At 50.2% G+C, this 17,187-nt stretch overlaps 7 protein-coding genes across 7 annotated transcripts; 5 read left to right on the top strand and 2 right to left on the bottom strand.

Moving 5' to 3' along the window:
* Positions 1–579: 579 nt before the first annotated feature.
* HO133_007662 (uncharacterized protein) lies at positions 580–1,133 on the top strand (the record flags this gene model as incomplete). The annotated part of the gene is made up of 2 exons (XM_037298532.1): positions 580–731; positions 797–1,133. 2 exons carry the CDS (start codon positions 580–582, stop codon positions 1,131–1,133), a joined length of 489 nt encoding a protein of 162 aa, XP_037155868.1.
* Positions 1,134–2,440: 1,307 nt separating this feature from the next.
* Positions 2,441–3,973, top strand: HO133_007663 (uncharacterized protein; the record flags this gene model as incomplete). The annotated part of the gene is made up of 3 exons (XM_037298533.1): positions 2,441–2,874; positions 3,123–3,319; positions 3,573–3,973. 3 exons carry the CDS (start codon positions 2,441–2,443, stop codon positions 3,971–3,973), a joined length of 1,032 nt encoding a protein of 343 aa, XP_037155869.1.
* A 176-nt stretch (positions 3,974–4,149) lies between these two features.
* On the top strand, positions 4,150–5,076 carry HO133_007664 (uncharacterized protein; the record flags this gene model as incomplete). Its single annotated transcript, XM_037298534.1, has 1 exon — positions 4,150–5,076. The coding sequence occupies one exon, from the start codon at positions 4,150–4,152 to the stop codon at positions 5,074–5,076; it is 927 nt and encodes a 308-aa protein (XP_037155870.1).
* Positions 5,077–6,443: 1,367 nt separating this feature from the next.
* On the bottom strand, positions 6,444–7,924 carry HO133_007665 (uncharacterized protein; the record flags this gene model as incomplete). Its single annotated transcript, XM_037298535.1, has 6 exons — positions 6,444–6,666; positions 6,722–6,915; positions 7,080–7,196; positions 7,252–7,423; positions 7,483–7,761; positions 7,815–7,924. 6 exons carry the CDS (start codon positions 7,922–7,924, stop codon positions 6,444–6,446), a joined length of 1,095 nt encoding a protein of 364 aa, XP_037155871.1.
* A 940-nt stretch (positions 7,925–8,864) lies between these two features.
* On the top strand, positions 8,865–10,753 carry HO133_007666 (uncharacterized protein; the record flags this gene model as incomplete). The annotated part of the gene is made up of 6 exons (XM_037298536.1): positions 8,865–8,947; positions 9,008–9,269; positions 9,347–9,556; positions 9,616–9,945; positions 10,012–10,122; positions 10,367–10,753. 6 exons carry the CDS (start codon positions 8,865–8,867, stop codon positions 10,751–10,753), a joined length of 1,383 nt encoding a protein of 460 aa, XP_037155872.1.
* Positions 10,754–11,495: 742 nt separating this feature from the next.
* Positions 11,496–15,190, top strand: HO133_007667 (uncharacterized protein; the record flags this gene model as incomplete). Its single annotated transcript, XM_037298537.1, has 5 exons — positions 11,496–11,541; positions 11,594–12,058; positions 12,108–13,971; positions 14,175–14,908; positions 14,997–15,190. 5 exons carry the CDS (start codon positions 11,496–11,498, stop codon positions 15,188–15,190), a joined length of 3,303 nt encoding a protein of 1,100 aa, XP_037155873.1.
* Positions 15,191–15,626: 436 nt separating this feature from the next.
* On the bottom strand, positions 15,627–16,701 carry HO133_007668 (uncharacterized protein; the record flags this gene model as incomplete). The annotated part of the gene is made up of 3 exons (XM_037298538.1): positions 15,627–16,005; positions 16,074–16,431; positions 16,527–16,701. 3 exons carry the CDS (start codon positions 16,699–16,701, stop codon positions 15,627–15,629), a joined length of 912 nt encoding a protein of 303 aa, XP_037155874.1.
* Between the last annotated feature and the right edge of the window lie 486 nt (positions 16,702–17,187).

The following is a 17,187-nucleotide window of genomic DNA, read 5'->3' on the forward strand; positions in this document are numbered from 1 at the left end:
GACCCACTTGGGGTCAGTCACAATTCCGAACGCCCTTTGAGCTGGAGTTGAGATTTTGGGATATCAATTACTGCTGATCCTGCAAATTTTAAGATAGCCGGTTCCAGACACGGCACACCATCTCGCTCTTTGTTGAATCTACTCTGATCAAGTCACAGGGGTCTCAAGCGATAGAAAGTCTTCGACTTTTCGATGGTGGGTTCAGTCTACCCAGAGAATATGGGAAGGTAAGTTCTTTCATTTCAGTAAGCTCTGCTTTGCCCCCCATGTCTGTACGCGCGCCTTCGTTTTCCATACGCGACTGCCGCTCAGCTTTGGCATTTTCTCTTTAGGCGGCGTTGGCTGTACGTAGGCCAATGGAGCGGATGTTTGATGATGATGCCGCCATTAACACCACAAGCGCAATGCGCACTACACACTACACACTTAGCGCGTGAAGATACATTGCGAAAGCTTGCGCATTTAATGACTTCCAGACCTTTCTTAAGAACACCGCGCACGACAGTTTCCTTGATACCATCTCGTTCAAAGTTTCTGTCTCTCCGAGGCTACGAAGCCAACATAAAAGATTCAATCAGAATGAACCTGTTATCACTCTTTTCGGTTATCCTTCTCTCCCTCCTTGTTACAATAACTTCCACCCAATCCACCAATCTCACCACCCCCTCAAATACCGCCAACTTCGAATGTTTTCCTCTGCGCGTCTTCGCCCTTCGCGTCGGCCTTTTCCAGTGCGTAGGCTCCGAGTGAACAATCCCCTCAAACAGGCAATACTGACTGCAAAATCCGAATCCAGAAATTGCGCCGCAGCCATCCTCACCCTCCCCCAACTCACTGCGCCCGTATCCTTCTACCACGGTTACCGCGATGATATAGGTCGTCTCCCTACTACGAGGTCCCATGGCGACTGCATGGTGACAGTCGATCTGATCGAATCGAGCGAGTTCAGCACGTGGACTTCCATCGGCTTGGTCGCGACTCTGCTGATGAGTGCCTGTGCTGATATTTCGTTGAATAGAGTCTATACTGGAGGGTTTGCGAAGGCGGGCAACGGAAGGGGGATTGCGGTCACTTTGCAGAGATTTGAGGAAGGTCTAGGGGCGGGGAATGCTAGTGGTTTGCTTACTGAGTAGGGAAAAAGGGTGTATCAAGCAAGCTGACCAGGCTTAAAAATGCCATTTTCTCGGAGTCATTGCGCCTTGGTGTGAGTGATCCTCTTTGTCATGCCTTAACGAAACATTGCATACTTGAAGACTCTGAAGAGAAAATACCTCCCCACACAAACCAAGTCCATAAACCGCTTGTAAGCAAGAAAGATGAATTCACAGAAAAGACGGGAAGAAATGTCCGAATGGATTATGGGGACCGCAAAGACATCAGGAATCATCAGCGGTGACATCGACTTACATGATTCCTTCATCAATTCTTATGTAACGAAGGCCGTAGCAAAGCATCCCCTCCTTAACGGCGGCGACAACTCTGCCCTATACTTTGCCCTCAAATCCAGCACTGAAGAAGCAACGAGCTCCTGTACAACATTTAATCACACCCGCGCAGCTATGGAATGCTGCCTACGACTTTGATCCTCTCCCAAATCACCCTCTACAAGGCGGGACCCAGTTGCAGAAGCTTGTCTCTCTCTCTCCCTCTCTCCTTTTTCCTTTTTTGTTTTTATAGCTCTCGATTAAGTCCACTGGGAAAGCTAGACGGTACCACAAGGCTCAAGATCGAAACCGCATTCAGACCTCTTCTTGTCATGAACGTACCAGAGCGAGTCATGGCATTATGTGACCGAGAGATTTATGCTAGGGGAGGAAATATGTACAGTGGTAGCAGGTAGATACATGGCAGGTGCCAAGGCGCCAGTCAAGTGGCTCCTTGGCACACTCCTAACACTTCCAATGTCAGAGATCCCATATGATGGCATCAGCATAAGTCTTGCAGCTAGAGATCCACGCACTAGCATTTGTACAGATAGGCATCCCTCGGATCAAGCCAAGCGTTCGGAATTCTGTTCGACGAACAACGGCAAGCTCCGCAGCTTTGCAAGCTCTGGCTGGGTCATCAGAATGGAGGCACCCAATTCCTGGAGTAAGATTGGACGTTTTTCTTGCCGTTGATGTGGATTGTAGTAGGGGTCATCCATCGCTGGTTCGCACTCGCCTCGGAATGGCCGAACGGTGGCTAGCATTCGACGAGAGAGACTTCATTACTGGTATAATTGATGTGTTACTGGCCTATCATCTTCTCGAAGTCGCAAACTGCATTTCAGTCAATAAGACCGTACCTCTAGGAAGTTCGGACGGCGAGCCTGGTCCGGGGCACATGCGCGAATTGGCGCACGCGCTGAGGCTCCAGGGACGTGAATATTCCTTCTTAAATCTTGTCAGCTGGTGCGGATTATTACACCCTTGAAGAAGTCAATGTATTTACCCAAAACATGACTGACCATTTTTCCGTTGCGTCCGGCGCTGTGGGTGTTGTCTCGCTCGGCTTGACCGTCTGTCAAGGACTTCTGCAATACTACAGCTCGTGGAGGCATGCTCAGAAAGATGTCGACGCAATGTGCGCTTCATTGAAAGGACTTACCAAGACTTTCCGGCTAGTCAAAATTACGATAAAGGATCGTAAGTTCAATCAACCAGTCGTCGATCGTGTTACTGCAAGCATAGATCTGTGCGAGACTGGCGTTGATGAGCTCGATGCAAAGCTACTAAAGGTTAAAATGACTCCAGTCAAAGAGAATGGAGACCAGATTCAAGGGCAATTCCGTCGAGCACTCTATCCCTTTAGAGAGAGCACGCCCTTGAAGTTACGAGAGATGATTTCCGATCTTCGAGACAAGCTGAGTCTTGCTATCAGTACACTTCAACTGTGAGTTATCTTCATCCCAGAGCTCAAACCCTCTTCTACATATGTTCCCGACCAGATATTCGGAGGGTCGCTAACAACTTGGACCCTCAGTGATGTGTCAGCGATATCCTTGCAGAAGATAGATGCCATTGATGGGAATCTAGCATCTCTCATGGGTAGTTCCAGTACCCTTAGAGATGGAGTCGCCAAAGTACAACTCAGCCAGGCTGGTAAAGCTTCCAACCTACATTGATCAAGACTATCCCTAGTTTACACGTTTATCTCAAGAACATGACGAGCAATCAAGACGCCGAAGACAGCTTATCATTATTCAATGGTTATCGCCTTTGCATCTCGGAGACAAACAAAAAGACACTCTTAACAGACGGCAAAAAGCAACCGGGAATTAGCTACTATGTGACACCTGTTTCACGGACTGGTTGGGAGGAAAAACGAGAACGTTGTGGTGTCCAGATATGCGTGAGATTTTCCTGCCGATCTGCTTGCAGAATAAATACGACGCTAACAACAATGTCAAGCCGGCGCAGGTAAAACTGTCATCGTGTATGAGATCTGCCTGCGTATTCAACGTACGACATCATTGGCTAATTGCGGCACTCATAGATCTATTATCATCGATCATCTCCAGCAAACGATGAAGCCGTCTGATGTTGCAGTCGTGACGTTATGAATTTATCATACTTCTTTATTTCATATAGTTGGTTTTTACCAGGGAGATCCTTCATGGAGGGACATAGGAGCTCGTATGAAGAAGAACATACTGCTCGCTTATGCGGCGCAGAATTGGGGCAACCATGCGCGTAAAGCCCCGAGCCATAACACAATCCTCGATGAGCTCGTTCTCGAATTCCTCGGCCGTAGAGCCAATTTGGTATTCTCGACAGGAGTAATTCGCCATTTCTTGCTCGGCGTGGCTGCCCCGACGGACGGCACTGCTTTGAACGTTGCTGCTTTTTTTGGTTTGGAGAAGACGGTTCTGACGCTCCTGCGAGAAGGATACAACGTCAACGCAGAGGATTCCTGCGGATGGACGGCATTGCACGTAGCAGCTGGAACGGAGCATGAAAACATAGTGCAACTACTGCTGGAAAAGGATTAGATTTCGAGGCAAAAGGCAGACGTGGGGAAACTGAACTGCACTGCGCGGCTGACGCTGGACGTGAACTATCTGTGCGAAGGCTATCGAAATGGAGTTCGGAAATTACGTACGAGGGCGATACTGTTATCTTCATTACTCGAGACGCGGCCCGGAGAGGATACACCAAAGTCGTACAGATGTTGCTGTCACACACAGGCGATCTCAAAATCAAGAACGACTGCACCTTTGCTGGGCTACAGCAAGCCGCGGTGGTGGCCAAAGAAGCCGTAGTGAAGATGATACCTGAGGGATACGTTGACCCCGAAGTAAGATGTAGATACGCAGCGGCACTGTTGCGTAAGGCGGCTTCCAACCCTCACACGTCAGCGTTACAGCTATTGCTAGAACACGCCCACCTCGCTAAGGCTAGTGATAAATGTACAGGCATACAGAATGTGTTGTGGGCAGCTGCCTCGGTTAACAACGAAGCCGCGACACGGCTGCTATTAGATGCTGGCGCAGATCCCAATCACCAAGCTGACAAACGTAAGGATCCTGTTATGCATTGTTCAATTAGAAATCGTAGGCGGCGGTTCGGAAGCCTCGGAGTCGTGGAGATGCTCAAGATTCGCGAAGCCACCGTACAAACGCGTCTGGAACATGGCGATAGTACCGAAGTTCCAAGGAATACAACCCTCTATCATCATAGGGGGTGTACCCTCTTGATTGTAACGGCCTGCGAAGACTCCTGCCGGCGCATCTTGCAACTCCTGTTGGACAATGGGCCGAACAGGGAAGCGAATGACACAGAAGGAAAGACAGCGTTATATTACGCTGCCGGATTTGGCGCAATCGCTCACGTACGACTGCTACTGGAGAGGGGAGCCTACCCAACGTCTGTCAATCTTGCAACTATCGAACTAAGGCGCGAAGTAGATCAGGATGACTATGATGAAGGCATCCGCCTCATACGAGACGCACGGCTAGAAAAGAAAGCCGAGAGCTACACGGAATCAGAGATGGAAAACCAGGTTATGGAGGGTCAGACAGAAAGTACTGAAGTGGTCTACTCGCAGACCACCACTAATCTAGCTCAGGAAATGATGACTTCACTCTTTCTCTGACACTGCCGGAGCTCTCTCAAGAGATCAAGCTATGGCTTTTTGGAACAGGCGGAGGAGAGCAACGCCAACATTGACAGTTTAGGATCCATCTCGCATCGCTGACTCAAGCCCTCCGCCTTCAAAGCACTACGAGTTCTGTTTTCCACATTCAATGATCAGTCGCACATAAGTAATCGAATCGCACTTGCATCTCCACTGTCCACCTCCGTAACCATTGACCCATCAACTCAATCCCCTATGTCATCCTCCCAACCCACCCTCTCGCAACCCCAGCCAACTTCCTCTACCCCCGCCGGACCCTCCGCCCACTTCTTGCAAGGCACCGACCGCGAATGACGATGACGGCGGTTCCCAGGCTCATCGCTCCACACCCACTCACACCCAGACTCCAGGAACCTAACCCCGCAAGCCCAGACCGCAGGTCCCTTTCCGTCACGATTCGGGTGTTCCCAGAAGGTGGAGTCCCAACAATGACACAGAGGCTCCGACTCAATTCCATTCTTTGGCGACCGGTGCGAAGGCCGCAGACGGGTATGGGATAGGATTTTGCGACATGGGTGATGGCTGTAAAGGTCTTCGTTAATTCGGTGGGTTTGATTAGAGTCGAATGGTTGGATGAGGGTGTAGAGATGGCGGGTTGTGAATTTGAGACATAGGAGGGGGAGAGGGGCGAGGTTGGCGATGATGCATTCGTGGAGCTCGGTTGGGAGAGTGGAGAGGGTTGCTGCTGAAGCTATGGGGTGGGGAGCGAGAGGGTGGTGGAAGGTGAGATGTTTGTTGGATTGTGGAGTTGTTGGTATCTAAGTACCTTTGCCATGACGCTAAGCGAGGTGTTGAGGGTGAAATTTACCTTCTCGATGTCAGCACTAGGTGACTGGACTTAAGTCATAAAGTGCTGAACACGAACACCTGTCTGGCCTTCCAAGATCTCGTCACTTCCCACCATCTCGCGGTGTCACAGGAGTCTCGTGAGTTTCACGACGTTTATTCCTGGGTGAAGACGACAGATGTGTCAAAGGAAGCAAAGGATTACAACCCCCCAGTTCCTGCTACGATGACACCACAAGAAGAATTCCATATGATACCAGCGCGTAACAGTGAGCAGGTTCAGGACAGAGTCGGGATTATTCATTTCTATCAGGTGGACTTAAAATGCGCCTCAGGGCAAATGGTGAATAATAATCCTAGGAGATTTGTCCCCATACAACTGTACGCCGATTGCCAGACTTGAAGTGTTTACTCGACCGCTTACCGCTGGCTGAGCTATTCCAAGACTGATCGATTCCCGGGCTCCAACACCAAAGATGATGCGGGAGCCCAGGTCTATCTAGGCCGTGACACGACCAGTCTAACATATGCCAGCTCTTCTACAAGAGAGCCCGACTCTTGATATCAGGTATGTTCTTGGACACAGACATTTCATCTCCAACAGAAGCGATAACGGTTGACGGAGTTTTGTACTCCAGCTGAAATCCAGGCTCGGGCGCGTTCTTTTCTCTCGGAAGCATTTTGACTGCCAATCTGTCCTCGACTTCGCCGGACTTGGAGCCGAAGTACCGGTCGACCTCGAAGTGCCAGAGTATACTACCGCTGTGATCGCGGTCAATTCTGTCGTACACACTTTGAAAATGGCGTGAAAGCTCACCTGCAAAAACATTCAATGCCACGAATGTATCGCGAGACAAGATCATCGGTCTTTGGATCGAACTTTGGCACGCGTTTTCGGGCTTCGAAGTAGTGGTCGATGGCGGACTGGATCATGACGAATACAAATTGAATGGCCGACTGCACGTCAAGTTTCTTCTCTACAGCGACAACCGCGACAAGATTTTGGTAGTCCTTGATCAGAGGTTATTAGCGCCATCCATTGGTAAAATGCTTAAGGAAGTCAGAGGTATCTCTTACCCCAGCAGCTTGTTCTTTGTTGAAACTGTACATATCCTAAAGCTACAAGCATGAGTAGTCTCCCGGAACAATCACAGTTTACATTTGGGCCAACTCACGTTCGTCCATGACGCTATATCATTGATAGTGTCCCGGAGTTCTTGCACTGCTGCATGATAGAATGCTTCGTTGGGGACTTCTATCTCGAGAGTATACTCGACACCAGCAAGGGCTGGCTATCGAACAAGGCGTCGTTAGCCAGATCAAGAAACTTTTGGAGTACTCTAGTACCTCAACTGCTGAAGTCGCTCGCCGCATTGCAACAAATTCCTCCATGCTGGGAACTCGCCACTGCTCTCGATTGTGCACTAATTTCTCTGTGCCCCGGGCGTATCGACGGACAGCGTCTACAAAACGCTTTTGCATAGTCGGGGTCGATGTGGTACGGAAACGAGCCCAGAATCTGTAGTGAAACACTCAATGTCCGAAGTCCAAGCAAAGCGAGCCAATGGATTCACATACGCACGAAATTTTGCAACGACGGTCAACTCCGCCTGTGTCTCTGACGTTTCAGGAGTATCGAATATGGATAGAACTACATTGTTGATCGCCTTTGCACCACGTGCATCGTCCATGAGGTTGTCCTCTGGGACATCAAACAGATCATCCCATGCGAAGAGTATTACGATCCATTCGGAGATGGTGCTCAACCGCTCCTTGTCTCCAACTGGGTAGCACATGGCGGCGGTTAAGTAGAAGGTACGGACTTCATTCCATTTCCCTGGTGACATCCTCTTGAGACTAGTATCTGGTGGTCAATCTGGCATTTTGAGAGCATGGCACATTGTTCTCACCTTGCGAACCAGTCTTGCAAATAAGACGCGACTTGATCACCATCCGCATGTGTTCCAGTTGCCAATTGAGATATGGCCTGACGAACATCAGGTAGATATAGAGTGGCCATGACGAAATCCCTATGAACATCCAGCCACCCTTGTGTTCTGATTTCTATGTTAAAGTTAGCGAGCTCGTGCAGATGTGCTGTAGGAATTTTTGACTCGAGGGAAATTCTTGCTCTTTGTACAGAAACTCGCGATGGAGTGGCTAACACACATGAATGGCGTTGACGGGTGCGCCTCGATTGTCATGATTGGGCAAGTTGACTCAGCTCTACCAGTTTATTGAGACTGGTTGGATCTCGAACACAAGCCATCTCGATGCTGCATGTGTTTTGTTATGACATGTTGCGTCAACTTTAAAAGGGGCGGGTCTCAATAAGCATACTGCATTACCTGCTTATAAATCAGCCACGTCTTGTCTTATACGTGAAGCAGGGTCTTGATCATCCTACACTTGTAAGCACACCGCATTATCTGAGATCTAGCAACGCATTGTTATTCGTCGAAGGTACACTCTTAGGCTGTTTAGAATCAACTTTTATGCATAATGCTTCCTCATCATCAGCCACATTTTGTACGTGGAGCTGGGTATCAACAAGCGCACACTTGTAAGCAGACCTATTCACCATATCAAGCAGCATTGTTGACCTCTGGGCTCAACTTTGGCAGAATAGAAAGGGAGCGACACAGCCGTATTAGAGACGGATACTTTCGAGTCCTTGACCACAGCCCCGTCCGTGATGATGTCGATAGGTAGATTACCATGCCTGCCGTACCTGGAATTCTTGGCCCGCGCCGCTATTATTAGTATTCTCGCTGTTCTCATCATCGGCGTTAGAAGGGTCTATTTCCATCCGTTGAGCAAGTTTCCTGGACCTCGTATCGCAGCTTTGACAACTTGGTATGACTTTTATTTTGATGTAGTCAAAGGAGGAATTGGCATCAAACGTTGGCCGGACCTGCATAAACAATATGGTACGTCGAAGTTCGTTCACAACGACCACAATGCCGATTACCGGGTCCTTAGGTCCTATCATCAGAGTGGCCCCAGATCTTCTCCACGTCGATGATCCTGAGTTCTTCCGAGAGTGAGCCCTCAAGACACATGCTATCATACCTTTCCAGCGTTGCCTAATACCTTTCAAAAGGGTCCATGGCCCTCAAGGAAAATTTCTCAAGTCCGAATACTTCTATGGTACTGTAGGAGCGCCGAACGCTCTATTGAGCATTCGCGATCCCCATGAGCACAAGATAAGACGTGCGATCGTCAATCCTCTCTTCTCGCAAAAATCGGTCAACGCACTCGCAAGTATGGTGCAAGACAAACTTGAACAAGCCATGCACATTGTAAGAAGGCGTCATCTCGAAGGAAAACCAGTCGACATCCAGAGGTTGTATCGATGCATATCGGTATGATCCTAGTTGGATTGTTACATTTTTACAGATCCGAATCTGTATTCACGGTGCCTCCAGCTGACTGGAAGCAGGCGGATATCATCACAACCTCAATGTTTGGATACTCTCAGGATCTCATCCACTTCGGCGACGGTACTCACCCTCCCTTGTTGACCTGCCTGGACGGCTTCTTGTGTCATGTCCACCTCATGACACACTTTCCGTTCCTCGTAAATCTTGCCCAAAAGCTTCCAGCTATCATAAGCAAGAGGATACTCCCGGGATATGTTGAGTTCCGCAAAGTATGTCCAATCGAATTTCCCGCGACCGCAGATAAGGCCTAACAATCGCATTACGCAAGGACTGCGGTCATTGGATCGAAAAAATCATGGAGCGACGAGAGAAAGGGAGGTACACGGATGACAACGACCGAACCGTCATGTTCGACCTCTTACTTGAGTCCAATAGTGAAAAGGATTTCCAGCGTCTAAGTTTGGAGCAGCTCATCGATGAGGCTTTGATTTTTATCACCGCGGGAACTGACACAACAGCTTACGCACTCTCGTGTGCAACCTTTCGTATTTTGCACACGCCCGGGGTGTTGGCCAAGCTTCAAGAGGAGCTAGGGCGAGTGCCTCTAGGTAAGGAAGGAAGGTTTGAGTGGAAGTATGTTCAGAATCTGCCTTATATGGTAAGTGCATAGTTCTGGAATCTTAGTCTTTCGCGCCCATTAATGTCAGCACTTGGACATGTATAGACAGCCGTCGTCAAAGAAACCCTTCGCATCTCAACTCCTGCAATAGGCCCGTTACCTAGGGTCGTACCTCCTGAGGGCGCCCGAGTTCAAGGCAATCTCATCCCCGGTGGTGTAAGTCCATCTCTTTTCTTGGTGGTCGTCAAGCAAGCATTCACGTGAAACGGCACTGTTCCTCTTTGCAATGACTTGCATGGTGCATGACCGAGCATTGCAGAACCAGCAACATGGCAAAATTGGCTTGACGAAGAGCCTGGCAGAGTAAATGGCAGATTAAACTCTCGTTCGGTTCTCCGGATCTGGCCATCCTGATACTCGCTGTAAGTTTAATGATTACACTGACTCTAAAACTCGTTAGACAATCATCCTGAGCACTCTCATAACCATCCACGAAGATCCACACCTTTTCGCCTCACCACAGCAATTCCTCCCGGAGCGCTGGCTTGGCGACAAGGGCATGGAGCTGGAAAGATGGTTCGTGCCGTTTTCCAAAGGCTCGAGGCAATGCGTTGGTAAAAAGTATGTGCATTCCAAAACAGATCACAATAATGCAAGACCGACTGATGTGTCCTGCGTTTTCATCAGCCTTGCCTATATGGAGCTGTATCTCACGCTTGCGAATTTCTTCGGGAGGTTTGAGATGGAACTATTCGAGACTGATGAAAAGAGCATGGAATGGCTAGATCATGGAGCTGCTTTGAACGCATCGAGTGTCAAGGTCAGGGCAAAACCATTGGTTATTTAATGGAGCCGTCTTCTTGAGTTATCAATTTTATGGCCTACGGCACATCCAGAGTCTGAAGTTAAGTAGTATTGCATTGACCGATCGTGATGCCAGCAGGATCTGCCACACCTGCTGCACGTCGATGACAGCCGCCGAGGAGAAAGATTTTCCATCATATGCGAAACCTGGCCTCTTCATTGAGATGAAAGTCTCGTGTAGTCACTGACTATAAGTGGGTTCGTAGAATAAGTTGGTTTCTGGAGGAAGATAGGAAAACACTTCGGCCAAAAGGTCGTCTGGCAGCATGGAGATATAGCATTTGCCCAAAACCTCAAGTGGTAGTTTAGAAGATTGTGGCATGAGACAAAGCGTTCGTCGCGAATAAAGGCCAAGATGTGACTGTCTCAGAAGTTGTGGCATGTTCATAGATTACGGAGAAAATTTTACAACAAGGTGCTGACCGAGTTCAAGTAAGGCTGTGATGATACACAATGTGGGGCCTACTGCTCACCTCTTATGAAACCTTGCGGATCCGTTAGCATGGCATCCAGAAGAACAAGAGGATCTTAGACTCATACCTACTTCTACGCAGAGTCAGCACAGCGCCGATGCCACTGGCATGCTACCGTGCTACCTTAGTTTCGGAGACGCTAATGGATAAACTTCGGCTGTTGATGATTAGCCGAGGCGCAAATAATCTTGAACTTTTGGATGTGGTAATATCAACATCCCACCACCAAACTCGATTTTTACAGTCATCACCATGGACACCCAGAAGTTCTTAGGCCTCTTCGAGGAAATCCTTGCACGTGAGCTGGATGTTTTGCCCCTTCTGGTTCCTCTTATACTAATTCCAACCAGCGGATACAAATCGAGTGAAAAAAGCGACAGCGACTCTCCGCACCGATTACTATCCACTGCCTGAGTCACTCACAATTCTCCTGCAGTTGATACTCTCAGAGCAAGCTTCTCCACTTCGACAGCTAGCTGCCACCCAGGCCCGAACCCTCGTACCAAAGCATTGGAAAAGTTTGTCCGCCGCTCAAAAATCTCAGTTTCGCCAGCAACTTTTGCAGGGCACGCTACAAGAAGAGGAGCAGCTAGTCAGACATGCGGCCTCCCGAGTCATCACTGCTATTGCGAAGATAGATCTGGAGAATGGGGAGTGGCAGGATGTCTTCAATGTCTTGCTACGAGCTGCGAATAATCCCAGCGTACGGCAACGAGAAGTGGGAACCTACCTTCTCTTCACATGTCTCGAATCCATGGGGGAAACGCTTATGCATCGATTCCAAGATGTTTTGACCACCTTCTCCAAGACGATACGTAAGTGATCCCCCTTCTCATACCAAGCAACGAGCTGACAACCATTTAGGCGACCCGGAGAGCGCAGAAGTACGGATCAACACCATGCTGGCAATGAGCAGACTCGCAATAGTCTTGGACACAGATAACGATGAGCCATCACTCCGATTGCTGCAAGAAGCCATACCTCAAATGGTGGCTGTCCTCAAGCAGGCTGTCAGCGACGGTGATGAAGACCGCACTACCCAAGCATTCGAGGTCTTCCAAACCTTGCTCGGGTGCGATTCCTCGGTCCTCAACAAGCATTTTGGCGACCTTGTCCAGTTTATGATCAACCTCGCAGCACAGCGAACGCTGGATGAAGATGCCAGAACTCAAGCGCTGAGCTTCTTGATGCAGTGCATTAGGTACCGCAAATTGAAGATGCAGGCTCTGAAAGTTGGAGAACAGATCACACTGAAATGCCTGGAGATAGCATGCGAGCTTGGCGATGCATCTGCAGATGACGAGGACGTTACCACCCCACGGTCAGCGCTTGGACTACTCGACGAGATGGCCGCGAGTCTACCACCCAACCAGGTGGTAGTTCCCCTACTACACGCTCTCGGCCAATACGTCAACAGCCCGGACCCTGACAGGAGACAAGCTGGCATCATGGCATTGGGGATGTGCGTTGAGGGAGCTCCCGAATTCATTAACACTCAGTTGAAAGAGATTCTTCCCTTGATCATGCGATTGATTGACGACAGCGATCCAAGGGTGCGACGTGCGGCAATGGAAGGTGTGATGCGATTAGCCGAGGAGCTTCCAGAGGAACTTGGAAAAGAGCACAAGAATTTAATGCCGACCCTAGTCAAGCAGATGGACATTGCAATGAGAAACCTGAGCGGCCCAGACGACAAGCAAAATTTGGACATCATTAAGACAAGTGTCACTTGCATAGACGTTGTCGTTGAAGGCTTGGATTCGGAAGACATCAAACCGTATCTTTCCGAGCTAATGCTCCGGCTGAGCAAACTCTTCTCGAGTGACATCTTCAAAATTAAAATTGCAGCCATCTCAGCGACAGGCGCCATCGCTGCCTGCGCCAAAGAGGCATTTCTACCATATTTTGAACAGACGATGAACTCATTATCTGCATATGTTGAAATCAAAGACAGCGCAGAGGAACTCGACCTACGCTCTTCAACATGTGATGCCATGGCCAGCATGGCACTGGCTGTAGGGCCGAAGCCCTTTCAGCGTTATGTCCAGCCTCTCATGCAGGCAACAGACGAAGGGTTGCACCTTGATCATCCCCAGCTAAAAGAGACGAGCTTCCTCTTTTGGGCCATGATGGCGAAAGTCTACAAAGGCGAGTTCAAACCTTTCTTAGAAGGTGTACTGAAGGCGCTGTTCGAGAGCCTAGAGACCGAGGAGTCTGAGCTTGAAGTCGATCTTGGTGACGAAGCGGAAGATCTAGCAGGTAAAGAGATCACGATTGGTGGGAAGAAGATCAAAATATCTGCCTTGACCGAAGACGATATCATAGCGGCTGATGACATTGAAGACCTTGACGACGAAGCTGCAGCTGCCGGAAGCGACGACGATTGGGATGACTTGGATGTCGTGACCGCAGTTGCCCAGGAGAAGGAGGTCGCCGTCGAGGTGCTGGGAGACATATTGACTCACACGACTCAAAGCTATATCCCGTACATGGAGAAAACCATCGAAATTGTTGTTCCTTTGCTGGAGCATTCCTATGAAGGTGTCCAGAAAGCTGCCATCAGTACCCTGTTCCGAGCATACACTGCCGTCTGGGACCTTCAGCCAGATGCAATGAAGAACGACACTCCTGGTCTGCCCATGGATCCTGAACCCAGCCCACAGATCAAGAAGCTGGGAGAGATTATTATGACGGGTACTCTGGCCATATGGCAAGAAGAGGAGGACAGGTACGTTGAGACGTGCTTTTCGAATGTGATTTGTTTTTTCTTCCCATTGAAATGATGACACATTTGTCGTTAATCCCAGCTCACTCAGAGGCATCAATGCATTGCTGAGAAAACGAATTTGCTTCTGATCATTCCATATACACTGCACTCCCCCTGTCTCAGAGCTTGGTATTTTCAGCAAATCACTGACTTCCCTCAAACAGAGCCACTGTGACCGAAATCAATCGCTCCCTTGCCGCCACTCTCAAAGTCACAGGCCCCTCCTTGATCGCCGACACCGCCGCGCTCAAGAATGTCACCGAGATCCTAGTTGCAATTCTCACCAAAGCTCACGCTTGCCAGAAAGATTTCGGCGACGAAGAAGACCTGAGCTCTCTCGACGGGACATCCGAATCTGACTGGGTCACCATCGATACCGCTCTTGACGTCGTCATCGGCATTGCGAACGCCCTCGGCGAGACCTTTGGCCAGTTATGGAAGATCTTCGAGAAGCCCGTCCTGGCATTTGCCAGCGGCAGCGAAGGCTACGAGCGAAGCACCTCCGTGGGCACGATTGCTGAATGCATCAAGGCAATGGGCACCTCAGTCACTCCGTTTACTAGCCATTTGCTCAAGCTACTGCTCCACCGTATGAGCGACGAGGACAGCGAGGCCAAGTCCAACGCTGCCTATGCTATCGGCTTGCTGCAGGAGGGCTCGAAGAACGACAAGGAGATCCTGAAGGCTTTCCCCACTATCCTCAGCAAGCTAGAGCCCTTACTGCAGACGGATGAGGCCCGAGCCAAGGACAATGCGGCCGGGTGCGTGAGCCGTATGATCATGCGACATCCTTCGAACATGCCAGTGGAACAAGTCCTACCCGCACTCTTAGAAATCCTCCCACTGAAAAACGACTTCGACGAGAACGTACCTGTCTACGACATGGTCGTCAAGCTCTGTAAGCCACCCACACCCCTTCCTCTTTCCTATCACCCCACTCCTCCCCGTAGCAAGCCTGAATAAAACACTGACACGTCTTCCAACAGACCAAGAATCCAACTCAACAATGATCTCCCTAACCCCAACCCTCCTCCCCATCCTCGCCGAAGTCATGGCGCCCAAACCGCCGGGCCAGCTCAAAGACGCCACGCGCGAGAAACTGACCGAGCTGGTCAAATTCCTCGCTACGAAGCAGCCGGCGGAAGTGAGGAAGTATGAGAGTCTTGCTGCTTTGGTGTAGAGAGGGCGGTGGAGGGATGGGATGTGAAGTGCGGTAGGTCGTTGGATGTAAATCTGCTTGGGATAGGTGACGTGATTGGTGGTGCCTGGATATGAAATGGGCGATGGGTCGATGGAATGAGATGAGATGGATGAGCTATGAGAGCCATGATGATGAGGGTTTTCTTCTCGAATGTGTCGAACGATGCATATAGACACCGTGCTTTCTTGTAGATAGACTTCAGCAGATGGAATGATTATGGACTTTTACAATGTGTATCGACTCCCTCTTCACATTTCGACATGAGAGCAATAATTCGAAGCCGCGAATCGTAGGACGTTGTATTCACATACAAAATGATCTATATGTCAAAACCTCTGTATATATACCTTCAATCAGCATAGCCCATCACCATCATCAGCCATCCACCCACCCACCCTCCTTTTCCCCCCCAAGCCTAAAAACAACACTGCCCCCCATCCACCACCAAATCCGCCCCGTTCACATACCCCCCCGCCTGCGAGCACAGCAACACCACCACCCCCGTCAACTCCTCCGGCACGCCCATCCTGCCCATCGGGTTCCGCTCCCCCCACGTCCTCCGCGCCTCCTCCAGTCCAGACCCCTCATTCAAGACCGTATCCATGTACCCCGGGCTCACGCTGTTGACGCGGATGCCGTGCACGGCCCACTCGGCCGCGAGGGAGTACTTCAGGGACAGCAGGGCCGCTTTGGAGGCGTTGTACGCGGCCTGGGGTTGCGGGTAGTTGGTTCGGTGGGCGGAGATGGAGGCGAGGAAGAGGATGCTGCCGCCGGTGTTTTGGGCGATCATTTGGCTGGGTCCGAGGTGAGCTGGGAGCTGGGGTGGAGAAGGGTGAAGAATGAGTGAAGGGGGGGGGGTTACCGAGCAGCAGCTTGCGCGGAGAGAAAGGAGCCGGTGGTGTTGATTTCCAGTCTTGATTTCCACTCCGAGGGCGCCATGTCGATCGCGTGCGTGCATCCCACGACGCCGGCGAAACAGCATAGTATATCCACGCTTCCCAGCTCCGAAACCGTGAGCTTGACGGCCGACCCCAATTGTTCTGCGTTCGTGGCATCCACTTTGATCGACAACACCCTCGCGTTTGGGAAGTCTGCCTTCAGCGCCTGGATTTCCTGGGCCGATTTCGAGTGATCCAGGTCAAATAGCGCCAGACCGGAGAGGCCGTGTTCGAGTAAAGCACGAGCGTTCACGAGGGCGAGGGTTCCGGCGCCTCCTGTGACTGTTGCTCACCCGATTGCAATATTAGCGGTGAGGGGACTTTGGGAAGAGTTCGGGGGGTTAGGGACAGTACCCTCGAGACATGTGTCGACGTACAGATGGCGTTGCCTTCGACGGCGAAGCGTTTGATTGCTCGGCCTTCGGAGGTGAGGTAGTGGGGCATTGGCGGCGGAGGACCGGTCATTGAGGAGGTGTCGCCGGTTGAGAGGGTCATGTGGGGGATGGAGCGAGCGCGGAGGTCATCTTGGGTGGTGTTTGATGGTGAGGGCATTGTATGTGTTGGCGAAAGGTTGGTGGAGGGAGCCGCCTTTTGTAAATATGATAGCTGTACGTGAGTGGTAGGGGTATATATTTTGTACAGAGAGCAATGGCAAAGATATATACGGCATCGAAGGAGTGGAGAGTGGAGTGGCTTTCAGTGAGGACGCCGAAGAAGAGGCAACTTTGCCGAGATCTGATATTGGCATTCTCTACTGAGAAAAAGTGGCAGCGGTGACTACTTACACACCCTCCAACTGCATATCAAGGGCCCAATTAGGGAGCTGCCACTTGCATCAAAGGAACATTCACTCATACTGTTTCGCAGCATGATGCCCTGGATTGTGCACATTCGGAAAGAGATTGTATGAGGCTGCCAATGTGTCTAAATGTGTGCTCAAGATCCATGTCCTTGACCCGATTCTGTGCTAAGAGTGCTGAGAAGTTGGAATCATAAGCCGCCATTGCAATAATCATGCTTTTCCGTCCTGCTTTTGTG

Source organism: Letharia lupina (assembly GCF_014066315.1).
Source record: "Letharia lupina isolate WasteWater1 chromosome Unknown contig_4, whole genome shotgun sequence".
NCBI lineage: Eukaryota > Fungi > Ascomycota > Lecanoromycetes > Lecanorales > Parmeliaceae > Letharia > Letharia lupina.